Genomic DNA, 12529 nt, shown 5'->3' on the forward strand with positions numbered 1-12529 from the left:
TTTCTTTTTTTTTTTTTTTTTTTTTTTGTGCTGGGTATTGAACCCAGGGGCTTGTGCATGCAAAGCAAGTACTCTACCAACTGAGCTACATCCTCAGCCCACCACTAGCCCTTTGAAAGGGCTTTTCTACTTTATGTTTCTAAGGTTTTTAAAAATATTTTTTAGATGGGATGGGATGGGCCTTTATTTTGTTTATTTATTTATATGTGGTGCTGAGAATCAAACCCAGTGCCTCACACATGCTAGGAAGCACTCTACCACTGAGCCACAACCCCAGGTCCCCAAGTTTTTGAATATTTTAGATACTTCTTATAAGTAGAATTATATATTATATGTCCTTTTTATTTTTCTTTTCCTTTTTTTTTTTTTTTTGGTACGAGGGATGGAACTCAGGGGCACTCGACCACTGAGCCACATCCCCAGCCCTATTTTGTATTTTATTTAGAGACAGGGTCTCACTGAGTTGCTTAGCACCTCACTTTTGCTAAGACTGGCTTTGAACTCTGGATCATCCTGCCTCAGCCTCAGGTGTGCCACCGCACCTGTCTATCTCTCTTGTTTTGACTGGCTTATTTGGTTTAATATAATGACCTTAAGGTTCATCCATGTTATAGCATGTGGTAGGATTTCCTTCTTTTTTAAAAGCTGCATACTATTAAATTGTATGTATATATCTTTCTTTATCCATTTATCTGTGAATGGACATTTGAGTTGCTTCTACCTCTTGTCCATTGTAAATAATACTTCAATGAACATGACATATCTCTTCAAGATCCTGCTTTGGATACGTTTGAATATACCCAGAAGGATTGATGGATTATATGACAATTTTTTTTGAGGAGCCTTCATAGTCTTTTCCCTAATGGCTATGCCATTTTACATTTATACCAACAAGCACTACCTTCTCCAAATTCCTACCAACACTTACTATTTTCTTTTCTTTGGTTAGTGGTTATCTTGAAAGATATGAGACAGTATTTCATTGTGGTTTTGATTTGCATCTCCCTGAGGCTGAGCTTATTGGCTATTTTTATATCTTCTTTGGAGAAATATCTACTGAAGTCCTTTTCTCATTTAAAAAAAAATACTTATTTTTTTTGAATCATGTAAGTTTTTTACATTGTTTAGATATTAACCCTTTATCAGATATATAAATTGTGATTATTTTCTACCACTCCATAGGTTATTTTATTCACTCTGTTAAGTTTTTCCTTCTGTGTGCAGAGTTTTTAAGTTTAAGGTAGTTCTATTTGTGTATTTCCTGATTTTTGCCTATGTTTTTAGTGTCATACCTAAGAAATCATTGGTAAATCTCATGCCCCTAAGATTTCTCCCTGTGTTTTTTTTTTCTAGTAGTGTAAGAGTTTTAGATCTTCTACTTACATCTTTAATCCTTTTGAGTTTGTTTTTATATGGTGTAAAGTGTAAGGATGCAATTTCATTCTTTTACATATGGTAATTCAGTTTTCCCAGCACCTTTTGTTGAAAAGACTGTTCTTTCTCCATTATGTAGTCTTGGCATCCTCAGTGACAATCATTGGGTTTATTTCTGGGATCCCTTCTCTGTCCAATTTGGTCTATAGATCTATCTTTATGCCACTGAAACACCATCTTAATTACAAATGCTTTGTAATTACTACTTTGTAGTATATTTTGAAATCAGGAAATGTAAGGCATTAACTTCTGCTTCAAGATTATTTGGGCTATTCAGGTTGCCTTTGGGTTCTGTATGAATTTCAGGTTTTTCTGTAAAAAAAAATATGAGAATCTTGATAGGAATTGCATTGTATCTGTAGATAGTTTGGGACAATATGGAGATTTTAATATTAGGTCTTCTAATCCATAAACAGGGAATATTTTCTCACTTATGGTGTCTTTAATTTCTTTCATCAATATTATAGTTTTCATTGAACAAATCTGTCACCTCCTTGGTTAAGTTCATCCCTAAGTTTATCCCTAATATTATAAGTATTGTATATATTTTGATGCTGTACTAAGTGGGATTGTTTTCTAATTTTCTTTTTAGATTGTGCATTGTAGTGTATAGAAACAGCAGATTTTTGAATGTTAATTTTTCTGTCCTGCAATGTTGCTGATTTTTAGTGTTTCCAATTTGGATGCCTTTTATTTGTTTCTTCATTCATTTTTTTTAATGTCTAATTGCTCTGGCTGGAGCTTCCAGAACTAGGTTGAATATTAGTGGTAATTTCTGATCTTAGAGGAAATACTACCAGTCTCCCCCTTGAATATGATATTATTAGTTGTGAGCTTTCCTTATATGGCTTTTATTATGTTGAGGTCATTCCCCACTTCCTACTTTATTCAGTACTTTTATCATCAACAGGTGGTAAAGTTTACAAAAACAACTTTTTTGCATTTATTAGGTAATCATGAGTCTTTTGTCCTAAATTTTGTTAAGATGTTATAGTGATTCAATTCATATATTGAATCATCTTGCATTTTTTTTGCTTAAATACCACATATGAGAGACAACATATGACCCTTGACATTCTGAGTTTGACTAATTTTGCTTAACATAATGGCCTCGAGTCCCATCCATTTTCATGCAAATGACATAATTTCACTTTTATTTATGGTTGAATACACACAATTGTGTATATAGACCACATTTTCTTTATCCATTCATCCATTGATAGATACCTAGACCTGTTCCATAGATCAGCTATTATGAATTGTGCTGCTATAAACATGGATATGCATGTATCTCTATAGTATAATGACTTTAATTCTTTAGAATAAATATGAAGGAGTGGTATAGCTGGGTCATATGGTGGTTCCATGCCTAATTTTAAGCAACTTCATATTGATTTCCATAGTGGTTGTACTAATTTGTAATACTACCAATAGTATAAAGGTGTTCCTTTTTTTCTCCACATTGTCTCTAGCATTTATTATTATTTGTATTTTATTGTTGTTTTAGTACCGGGGATTGAACCCAGCGGCACCTAACTACTGAGCAATATCCCCAACCCTTTTTTATTTTGAGACAGGTTCTTACTAAATTGCTTATGGCCTCCCTAAATTGCTGAGGCTGGCTTTGAATTCTGTAATCTTCCTATCTCAGCCTCCCAAGCTGCTAGGATTATAGGTTTGTGCCACTGCTCCTGCCTTATTGTTTGTATTCTTAATGACTGCAATTTTGACTGGTGTGAGATAAAATCTCAGTATAGTTTTGGTTTGAATTTCCCTAATTGCTAATGAAATTGAACATTTTTTTCATATATTTGTTGGCCATTTGTATTTCTTCTTTTGAGAAGTGTCTGTTTAATTCTTTTGACCACTTATTAATTGTGTTATTTGATTTTTTGGTGTTAATTTTTTTTTAGTTTTTTAAAATATTTTCTAGATATTAATCCTGTGTTGGAAGAGTAGCTAGCAAATATTTTCTCCCATTCACATACCTAATTGTTTCCTTTGCTATGCAGAAGCTTTTGCCTTGATGCCTCCCATTTATTAACTCTTGTCATTATTTCCTCAGCATTAGGGCCCTATTGAGAAAGTTGTTGCCTGTATCTATATACTCACATGTTGACACTATATTTTCTTCTAGGAGTTGCATAGTTTCTGGTCTAATTCCTAGGTCTTTGATCCATTTTGAGTTGATATTTGTGCAGGGTGTGAGATAAAAGTCTAGTTTCATTCTTCTACATATGGATAACCAGTTATCCCAGGACCATTTGTTAAAAAGGCTGTCTTTTCTTCAATTAATGTTTTTTGTTCCTTTATCAAGGTTCAGATGATTATAGATGTGTAGGTTTGTCTCTGTGTCTTCAATTCTGTACGATGGTCTTGTGTTTGTTTTTATGCCAGTACCATGCAGTTTTTGTATTATAATTTCAAGTCAGGTATTGTGACACCTCCAACATTGTTTTTTCATCTTGGACTCCTTTTCTGTGCTCTTTAAAATATTCTATACCAGATTAACAAGCGATTTGGTTATCTACATTATAATAATTCAAGATTCCATATTACCTATGTATTTATCTTTACCAGGAGATATGTACATTTTCATACTGTTTTGTGTTGCTGTTAAACATTCTTCTAATGCCCTCTCCTTTCAGCAGGTCAAATGTTGTGATGAGCTCCCATAGATATTGCTAATTTGAGAAAATCTTGACTTCTCTTCATTTTTGAAGGGTGGATTTGTTGAATATAGTGTTTTTGATTGGCCAGTTTCTTTTTTGTTTGTTTCGGTACTTTGAATATATCATCTCACTCCCTTCTCATCTGTTTTAGTCAGCTTTTTTGCTACTGTGACTAAAAGACTCAACCAGAACAATTTCAGACCTCTCAGTCCATAGATAGCTGCTTCTATTCCTTGGGGCTTGAGGTGAAGTAGAACATCATAACAGAAGAGTGTAGCAGAGGAAAGCAGCTCACATGATGATCAGAAAGCAGGGAGAGAGACTCCACTCACCAGATACAAAATACATATCCCCGAACCACATCCCCAATGCCCACCTCCTCTAGCCGCACTCTACCCGCATTCAGTTATAACTCTGTTAATCCCCACCAGGGGATTAATTCGCTGATTGGATTAAAGTTCTCATAAACAACTGATTCTCCTCTTAACCTTCTGGCATTGACTCACACAAGAACTTTTTGGTGACACCTCACATCCAAACCATAGCATGTTCTCCATAGTTTTGTTTAGAAATCTGCTGCTGATGTAATAGAAGCTCCCTTTTACCTGATGTAAAGCTTTCCTACTGACTACTTTCAAGATTATTTCTCTTTTTCCTATGACTTTCAACAATTTGTTTAAGATGTGCCACGGGGTAGATATCTTTAGGTTTATCCTAGTTCAAGTATTTTTGAGCTTCTTGAATTTTATGTCTGCTTCTCTCCCCAGATGTGGGAAATTAGAGGCCATTATTTCTTCAAAAAAGTTCTCGACCCTTTCCTCCTATCCTTCTCTGTGTGTTTGCTCTGCTTGATTTTTGTCCCATGATTCCCTTAGATTCTTCATTCTTTTTCTTCCTCCACCTCTTACTTTCCTCCTCCTCCTTCTGCTCCTCTCTCTCAGTAATTTTCAAAGACCTGTCCTTGAGTTCACTGATTCCTCTGCCTGACCAAGTCAGTGTTTTGAGTCCCTCTCTTGCATATTTTTCAATTCAGTTATTATATTCTTTATTTTCAGAATACCTACTTGGTCATTTGTAATTTGTGTATCATTGATATTGTCATTTGTTTATGTACCATGTTTCTGATATCATTTAGTTGTCTATCTGTGCTCTCTTTATTTTATTAAGCATTTTTTTCACAGGAATTTTAAAATCCCTTTCTGGCAATTCCTAGCTTTTTACTTTTTGGGGCCAGTTCCTGGAGATATAATTTGTTCATTTAAATGTGTCCATGCTCCCTGTTTCTTTGTATGTCTTTGTTTGTTTGTTTGTTTGGATTTCAGTGTTCAAAGAATCAGCCAATTCTTCTAAACATTGTAATCTGGTTTTCTATAAGGGGAAATTTTCTCTACTCAGCCTGGCTCGATACTGAAGCTTTCTTAAGCTTTTTCTATGTGTGCATTCTTTTCTAACCTCTCTAGGCTTGTATGTATAGTCTCTTATTTGAAAAAGTTTACTAGTTACTGTTTAGAACCATTCCTTGGTAAGGTCCTGGTGTCTTTCAGCGGTACTGTGACCTCTTTAGTGATGTAGCAAATTGTGGCAATGGTGCTCCATCTGCTGTCTTTATGTGGTACTACAGACTGATGCTTAATCAATTGTCATTGTTGAGAGAGCCCCAATCTGGTGTCCCATTTTTGAGTGCTGAGGCAAGACAGAAACCAGTTCTTGGAAAGCCCCCACTAGAAGTCCAAACACTGGATGTAGGGGATTTGAATGTTTTCTCCCAACAGCACTGTGCAGTATTGTGTGATAAGGGCTCTAGTGCAAGGGAGAGAGCAGAGAGTCATACGTTTTCCTTTTAGGTTTCCATGTGTTTATATCTAGGCTAGCATGGATTACATGAAACTCCTAATTGGTTTCTGTAGTTCTTCCAGGGCATTTGGTCCATTTGTTGTTAAACTTATGTATTGTGGGAGAGAAGGGTCCTGGATTCCTGTCCTACCATGTTGCTGATGTTGTTCCCTCCCAGGTGTTCTCTCTACCACCATCCCTGACCCAGGATTAATTACATGATTTTTTTTAATGATTGGGCCCTGAACAATTTTCATAATTCTTCTGTGATATAAAGATTGTTTTTCTACAAGATGTCAGGAAATGACTGTCCTGGAAGAAAATTTTCATGATTTTTGTTTAACACCATGAATCAACTTAGTGTTTGTCTTATGAATTTTATTATTCCCACCATCAACTTAGCAAAAGTCGTTTTGATACCCTTCCATGTTGGTGTTCCATTTTTAGATGGTTTTCTAAATTGTATGTACTTTTTAGTTGTATCTAATAAGTGGTATTATTTGACAGCTCTTCTCAATTTTTCCATCTTCATTGATAGCATGTATAATTTGAAAGACTGTGATGCAGGGAAGAACATATATACATCTTGTAGGTTATGCAAATGTCTGTTTGGCCTTTTGTCTCTAACTCCCAAACATGGCCTAGTATTGGTTCAACAAAAGCCCAATACTATTTCTTGATTATCTTTGTGCCCGACATTGTTCTGAGCACTGGGATATAGCATTGAATGAGCAAAACCTCCTACCTGGAAAAGGTTTGCATTCTAGCAGGAATTGGCAGTATGGTCTAATTTTTATTTTAAAAGAATTTCTCTGGCTACTGGTTTGAGAACAGACTTTTAGTGGAACTGGAACAGAAGCATAAAGATGTATCAGGAGAATATTTTAATCATCAAAGCTAGACATTATGGTGGAGACCACTGGAAGCACAGGAGGTAAATGAGAAGGGATCATTAGTCCTCGTTCAGGCTAGTAGAATACAACAGACTGGATATCTTAAACAACAAAAATTTATTCTCCACATTTCAAGAATGTAGGAGGTCTGAGTTCAAGGTGCCAGCATGGTTAGAATCTAACTAGAGCCCTCTTCTTGATTTAGATGTGATCATCTTCTTCCTGTGCTCTCACATAACAGAGGGACACGGCAAACACTCACAAGAGCCCTAACCTCATCATGAGACCTCCCAAAGGCCCCAGCTCCGGGTGTCATCTCAATGGGGATTAGGGTTCAACATTTGAATTTGGGGAGTTGCAATCATGTGTTCCATAATGTGGTCATATTTTAGTAAGAGAGCAAAAAGAAGTTTGCTTATGGATAACAATGTGGACTGTAAGGGAAAGGATGAGTCAATTTTGTTCAAGTGAAACTGAAACTTTAAAAAGTCTATAGCCACTTCACCTTAGATGCAAGGTCGATTTTGTTATTCATTAAATTTCTCCTTGCTGCCTCAAAGTTCCAACTGGCTTCCTGGAAGGTACCTTTGAGAATGTTCTGCCACTCCCCTCAGCTGGCTTGTGCTATTCACTTGGAAATAAAGAATGGCTTACCATCATGGCAAATTGAGAACACATTTAGTGTTTAATAGATCAATTAATGACATTTGTTGAAAAATGACAACTTTCAGTGTAATCTGATATTGTAACCTACTTGGAAAATGGTGCTTTATCTGTGTAGAGATAACATTAAAAGGGCTGAGGTGCACTGATTGCTGTAGGGAAAAGATAGGTATGCTTTTTGTAATAAAATAATGTTTTCAAGTAAAAAAGAAAAGCTATATTAATTCCATATTCATATAAACATTATATAGTTCTTTGATTAACCAGTTTTCCCTCTTCCTTTTTTTTTGTTGTTGTTTTTTAGATTTTCTTGGGAGCTATGTCATTAAGCTTCATTTGCAAAGCACTAGGTGGAGTCATTATGAAAACTTCCATTACTCAAATAGAAAGAAGATTTGACATATCCTCTTCTATTGCTGGTATAATTGATGGAGGCTTTGAAATTGGTAATTGTATTTCTATCTTAATAACTAGACTTACAGAGGTGAAACACTTCACACATGATCTACAACCCTGGTTCTTAACTAGGTGCAAACCGATTCCTCAAGGATGACTTGGCAACATCTGGACACATTTTTGGCTGTTGAAACTTGGGGATAGGGGTGCTACTAGTACCTAGGGGTAGAGTTCAAGGATACTGTTAAACACCCAGAATGTACAGAATGGCCCCAAACAACAAAGAATCACTGAGTTCAAAATTCCAGTTCTTGATACACCATATATACATACCGCAATTGTTCATATCTCTGTTTGTATATAAGGTATATATGTGTATTAAGAATTGTAATGCAAAAAAGTACATGTACAATGGCATAAAGTGGCATGAACATACTTTATATACAGAGGTATGAAAAATTGTGCTCTATATGTGTAATAAGAATTGTAATGCAAAAAAACAAAACAAAACAAAACAAAATCCTAGTTATTAAGAGTGTTGGAAGACTGATCTTACATAAACCCATTGTTTCAAATTCACACCCTGGGACGCTTAACCTGCCCTCCCTCCATTTGCCCAAATGTGAAGAAAGGTTGAAAAAGGACTATGTTTCATATGATTTGTGGATAAAATGACAGATTTGGAACAAAACTATGTTAGATTTCTACTCTTTAAGGTTAAAAGTCTTTTTAAAAAAACATGGAAGATATTGCTTTATTGTCTTAATTTTAATATCTTCTATAATCATAAAGCTTTATGTAATTAATGAACATTTTCTTTATCTTGTGAATTGGGAGTTTATTACTTCTGCTCAATTTTCCCTTTTCTTCTTACTTTTTAATTATTTGGAGACCCCCCAAATTATGTCTGTCATATAGATTGCAAATATTTCCTACAAGTTTGCCTATTTTTAAACTTTATGTAAAACATATGTGACAATATTTTAAAGTAACTATAACAGAAGACAAATCTATGAGCATTTATTTGAACAGCATTACAAATTTGCTTACATTTGATCTTTGAATCTTGTAACTTCAAGTTTCATCCTTAGTTCCTGTGAACTATATCTTCAAGGGGTTATTTTTTCCCAGAAACAAAATTGAACACATAACATATTTTTAGATCCCCTGCTTTTTTGGGAATGTGTTTTTTTTTACTGTGATAATTTGGGTATGGAATTAAACAATCAAAATTTTTTTATAAGAATATTATAACATTAATCTACTGTTTCATACAATTCAATAACATATATATGTTATAAATAATTACCAGTATGCACTAATACACATCTCCTTTTTATCCTCAAATCTCAGAAATTTTACTAGCATGTATTGAAGACTGTCTCTTTTTATATTACCTCGACTGGAGAAATGGAAGAACTTTCCATGTAAAGGCTGAAGTCTTACTTTTAGTTCAAGAAATTTGCTTCCTCTTTATTATTTGTTTCTCCTCTATTTTCTTTCGAAACATCTATGACACGACTATTAAGTTTTCTAGATTGTTTTTCTCTTTAAATTTTTCTTTCTAAATTTCTATTTCCTTTGCTGTATGTTCCATATGCTTATATCGTCCATCTTATCATATAAAGTTATAATTTGGGCATTTGTCTTATTTTTAAAGTTACAACAGTACTTTATTGTTCTCTACTATTTTTATGGGTAAACATGCTCTTGTATCTATTAACTGAACTTTTTAAGTTTCTCCTCTTTTTAGTGTTATCCTTACTATTTCTTCATGTGTTATGTTATCTACTGGTTCATTTTGGCGCTTTTCTGTCAAGCTTTTCTTTTCTATGAAATGCTCAGTAAATCTTGGTTGCTTTCTGCTTATTGTTATACATACAGCCAGATGGCCAGGATCGATGGTGACTCTCTCCACTTGGAATACTCTTTCTCTCCTTTTTAAACTAAATAATATAGATGTTAAACATTAAATCTCAAATGACTTTTTCTCCTGGAAATTTTCCTGAGTCTCTTAATTAATAAAAAGTGTCTCTTCCTGTGGCTTATCAGTACCTCCATTCATCTACCAGTTTTTGTCACTAGTATGTGAATTTCTTAAGGAAAGGTACCAAGATTGATTATCTATCTATTGATTATTATTATTGATTATCTATCATCTATCTATTATTTCTGGAACCAAGCACCATGGCAGGCACATAATATAAAAATTTTACACATTTTTATTAGTTCATGATAGATACACATAATATTAGGATTCATTTTGACATAATTAGAAAAGCATGGAATATAATTTGCTCCAATTCAGTCCCCAGTACTCCCCTTTCCTTCCTCTCCTTTCTCCCCCTGTTTCTCTGCCTCTAATCTACTGATATTTCTTCTGTTTATAGTGTTTTTAAAATTAGTGCATTTTGAATATGCATAAAGGTTAAATTTATTTATACATACATGTAGTATGTATACAGGAAAATTTGATCTGACTCATTCCACCTTTCTTCCCTTTTAGGCCCTTCTTTCTCCCCCTAAATCCTCTTCCTCTGCTCTAGTGAATCTCTCTTCTGTTTTCATGTCCCCCTTTTTATTTTTAGGAAAGAATAAATAAATACATTGATGAATATCTTTCCCTCAGATCAGGAGTATTTTTCTCCATTCCAGTGCAATCCAAGTTAACTCTAAATTCTTCAATAAAATGCTGATTCACTAATATTGCATAGTAAGTTGTTTTCTAAAACTTATTTTATATAACTCCACAACTTTCCACTGACTGGTTTCACGTAGGTAAGTTTTGCCTTCTCCATTAAATGAATCTTTGGGGAAAAGGTATTTTATCTCATTCTCTATTTGCATCCATTCTGGGGCCTTCATTTCCATTGGATACAAAATTGGACTCAGTCAATATTCATTGTGATGAATCATATCAGCATAATTTTGTTCTCTCCCTAGGAAACTTGCTTGTGATTGTATTCGTGAGTTACTATGGATCCAAAGTACACAGACCGAAGGTTATTGGAATTGGTACTTTCATTATGGGGGTCGGAAGCATTATGACAGCTTTACCACATTTCTTCATGGGATAGTGAGTATTTAAAAGCCCTGTGCTGTTAATTTCATTAACTTGTAAATTAGTTGTGGAATATAATTTTTTTTCTTTTAAAGAGCTAGTCTCACCTTTTGAGAAGATCGCTCATTATGTATAGTAATTGGTATTTTTTCTACGAAACAATTAATAGCTTCATTCACTATAGCTTTCATTGTCTTTGAGATATGCATAGCACTAAATAAGTTGCCCAGTTTCATTTGAAATAAATGTTTTTAATGACTTTTTAGTACAACATGAATAGTTCACATCTTTATACATAAGATTAGGATCATACTCAGTAAGACTTTTTCGTTCAACCCATTACAGTGTGGGCTTTCCCACGGCCCTTCCACTGAAGCAAATTTCCTAAGATTATGGTGTAGTCAAGGTTGGAGTCAGATGCTCATGAGAGACAACTTAAAATAGCAATGATTTAAGTAAGATCAAAGCTTATTTCTCACCTCAGAGTTAATGTAGCCAGTCCAAGGAAGCCCGATAACTGCTTTGCCTTTCATGGTCTTGTCCTCATGGCCCCAGACTCTGTCAGTGTTGTTCCAGGGCAACAGGGTATCAGAAGAGATGAAGACCAAGGAGAAGCAGCAAAAAGCACACATAGGAAGTAGCTTAAGAAGAAATATTTTTAGAAGCATAATCCTTCTGCCAATGTCACCATGGCCAGAACCTTTGATGCACAGTTCTTCCATGTTCCCAGCTAAAAGTTTCAACTTAAATTACTCAGGGAAAGGGGTATTGAGAAAGAGCAAGCCATTTCTGCCAGTCACAGGAATCACTGACTCATTGCCAAACCCAGCAGTCACACCTTTTGGTCACCACATTAACTCATTTTTTTTCCCTACATTGCCTCTGAGAAAACCTGTCTTCCTTGTGATTCTTCTCCTTCCTATTTCTAACATATTGCCCTAGCTGGATTTATTTCCCATCTCTGTGCCCTCTTTTTTTAAAATTTTTTTTATTATTAATTGTTCAAAACATTACATAGTTCTTGATATATCATATTTCATACATTTGATTCAAGCGGATTATGAACTCCCATTTTCACCCCGTATACAGATTGCAGATTCACATCCGTTACACATCCACGTTTTTTACATACTGCCATACTAGTGTCTGTTGTATTCTGCTGCCCTTCCTGTCGCGACTTCTTGCCCGCAAGGAAGACGCAACACTCAGGAATCTTCTTTCAGTAGTTTATTTCAGGCTCTTGATAGTTCTTCTTCTCTCTCTCTCGGATGCCCCTCCCAGCCTTAATATAGCATCTCAAGCCCCAATGCAAAGCAGCCACGTGGAGCTTTCTCATAGGGTGATGAAAAGTCATGCGCCAACTCTCCCAAATAAGGAGTTGTTTGTCACAGACCACAGCGGAGCCAGCGCCATCTTGTAATGGCGACCATAATTTGCATAAACGGCAGAAGCGGCTCACCACAGTTCCCCCTTTCTGTTTTCTTAAAACAATACAGGCAAGAGTAGAGGTCTTATCCCACTGTGCAGAAGTGGCTGCATAGTATGGCTCAGTCTTAAGGAGGGCCCTTCCCCAGATC

At 35.1% G+C, this 12529-nt stretch overlaps 1 protein-coding gene across 4 annotated transcripts in view; it reads left to right on the plus strand.

Annotated features, from left to right (window-relative positions):
• Positions 1–12529, plus strand: part of Slco1b3 (solute carrier organic anion transporter family member 1B3) — a 73570-nt gene that overhangs the window by 22752 nt on the left and 38289 nt on the right. For all 4 annotated transcript variants that reach the window (XR_001504814.2, XM_015498218.2, XM_015498219.2 and 1 more), the window contains exons 3-4: positions 7800–7941; positions 10835–10967. Coding sequence is in view for 3 of the 4 variants with exons in the window: in XM_015498218.2 (XP_015353704.1) it covers positions 7800–7941; positions 10835–10967 (275 nt within the window). In the remaining variant the exon portion in view is untranslated. The remainder of the gene's footprint in view (positions 1–7799; positions 7942–10834; positions 10968–12529) is intronic.

The sequence above is a fragment of the Marmota marmota genome, unplaced genomic scaffold (assembly GCF_001458135.2).
Source record: "Marmota marmota marmota unplaced genomic scaffold, marMar, whole genome shotgun sequence".
Lineage (NCBI taxonomy): Eukaryota > Metazoa > Chordata > Mammalia > Rodentia > Sciuridae > Marmota > Marmota marmota.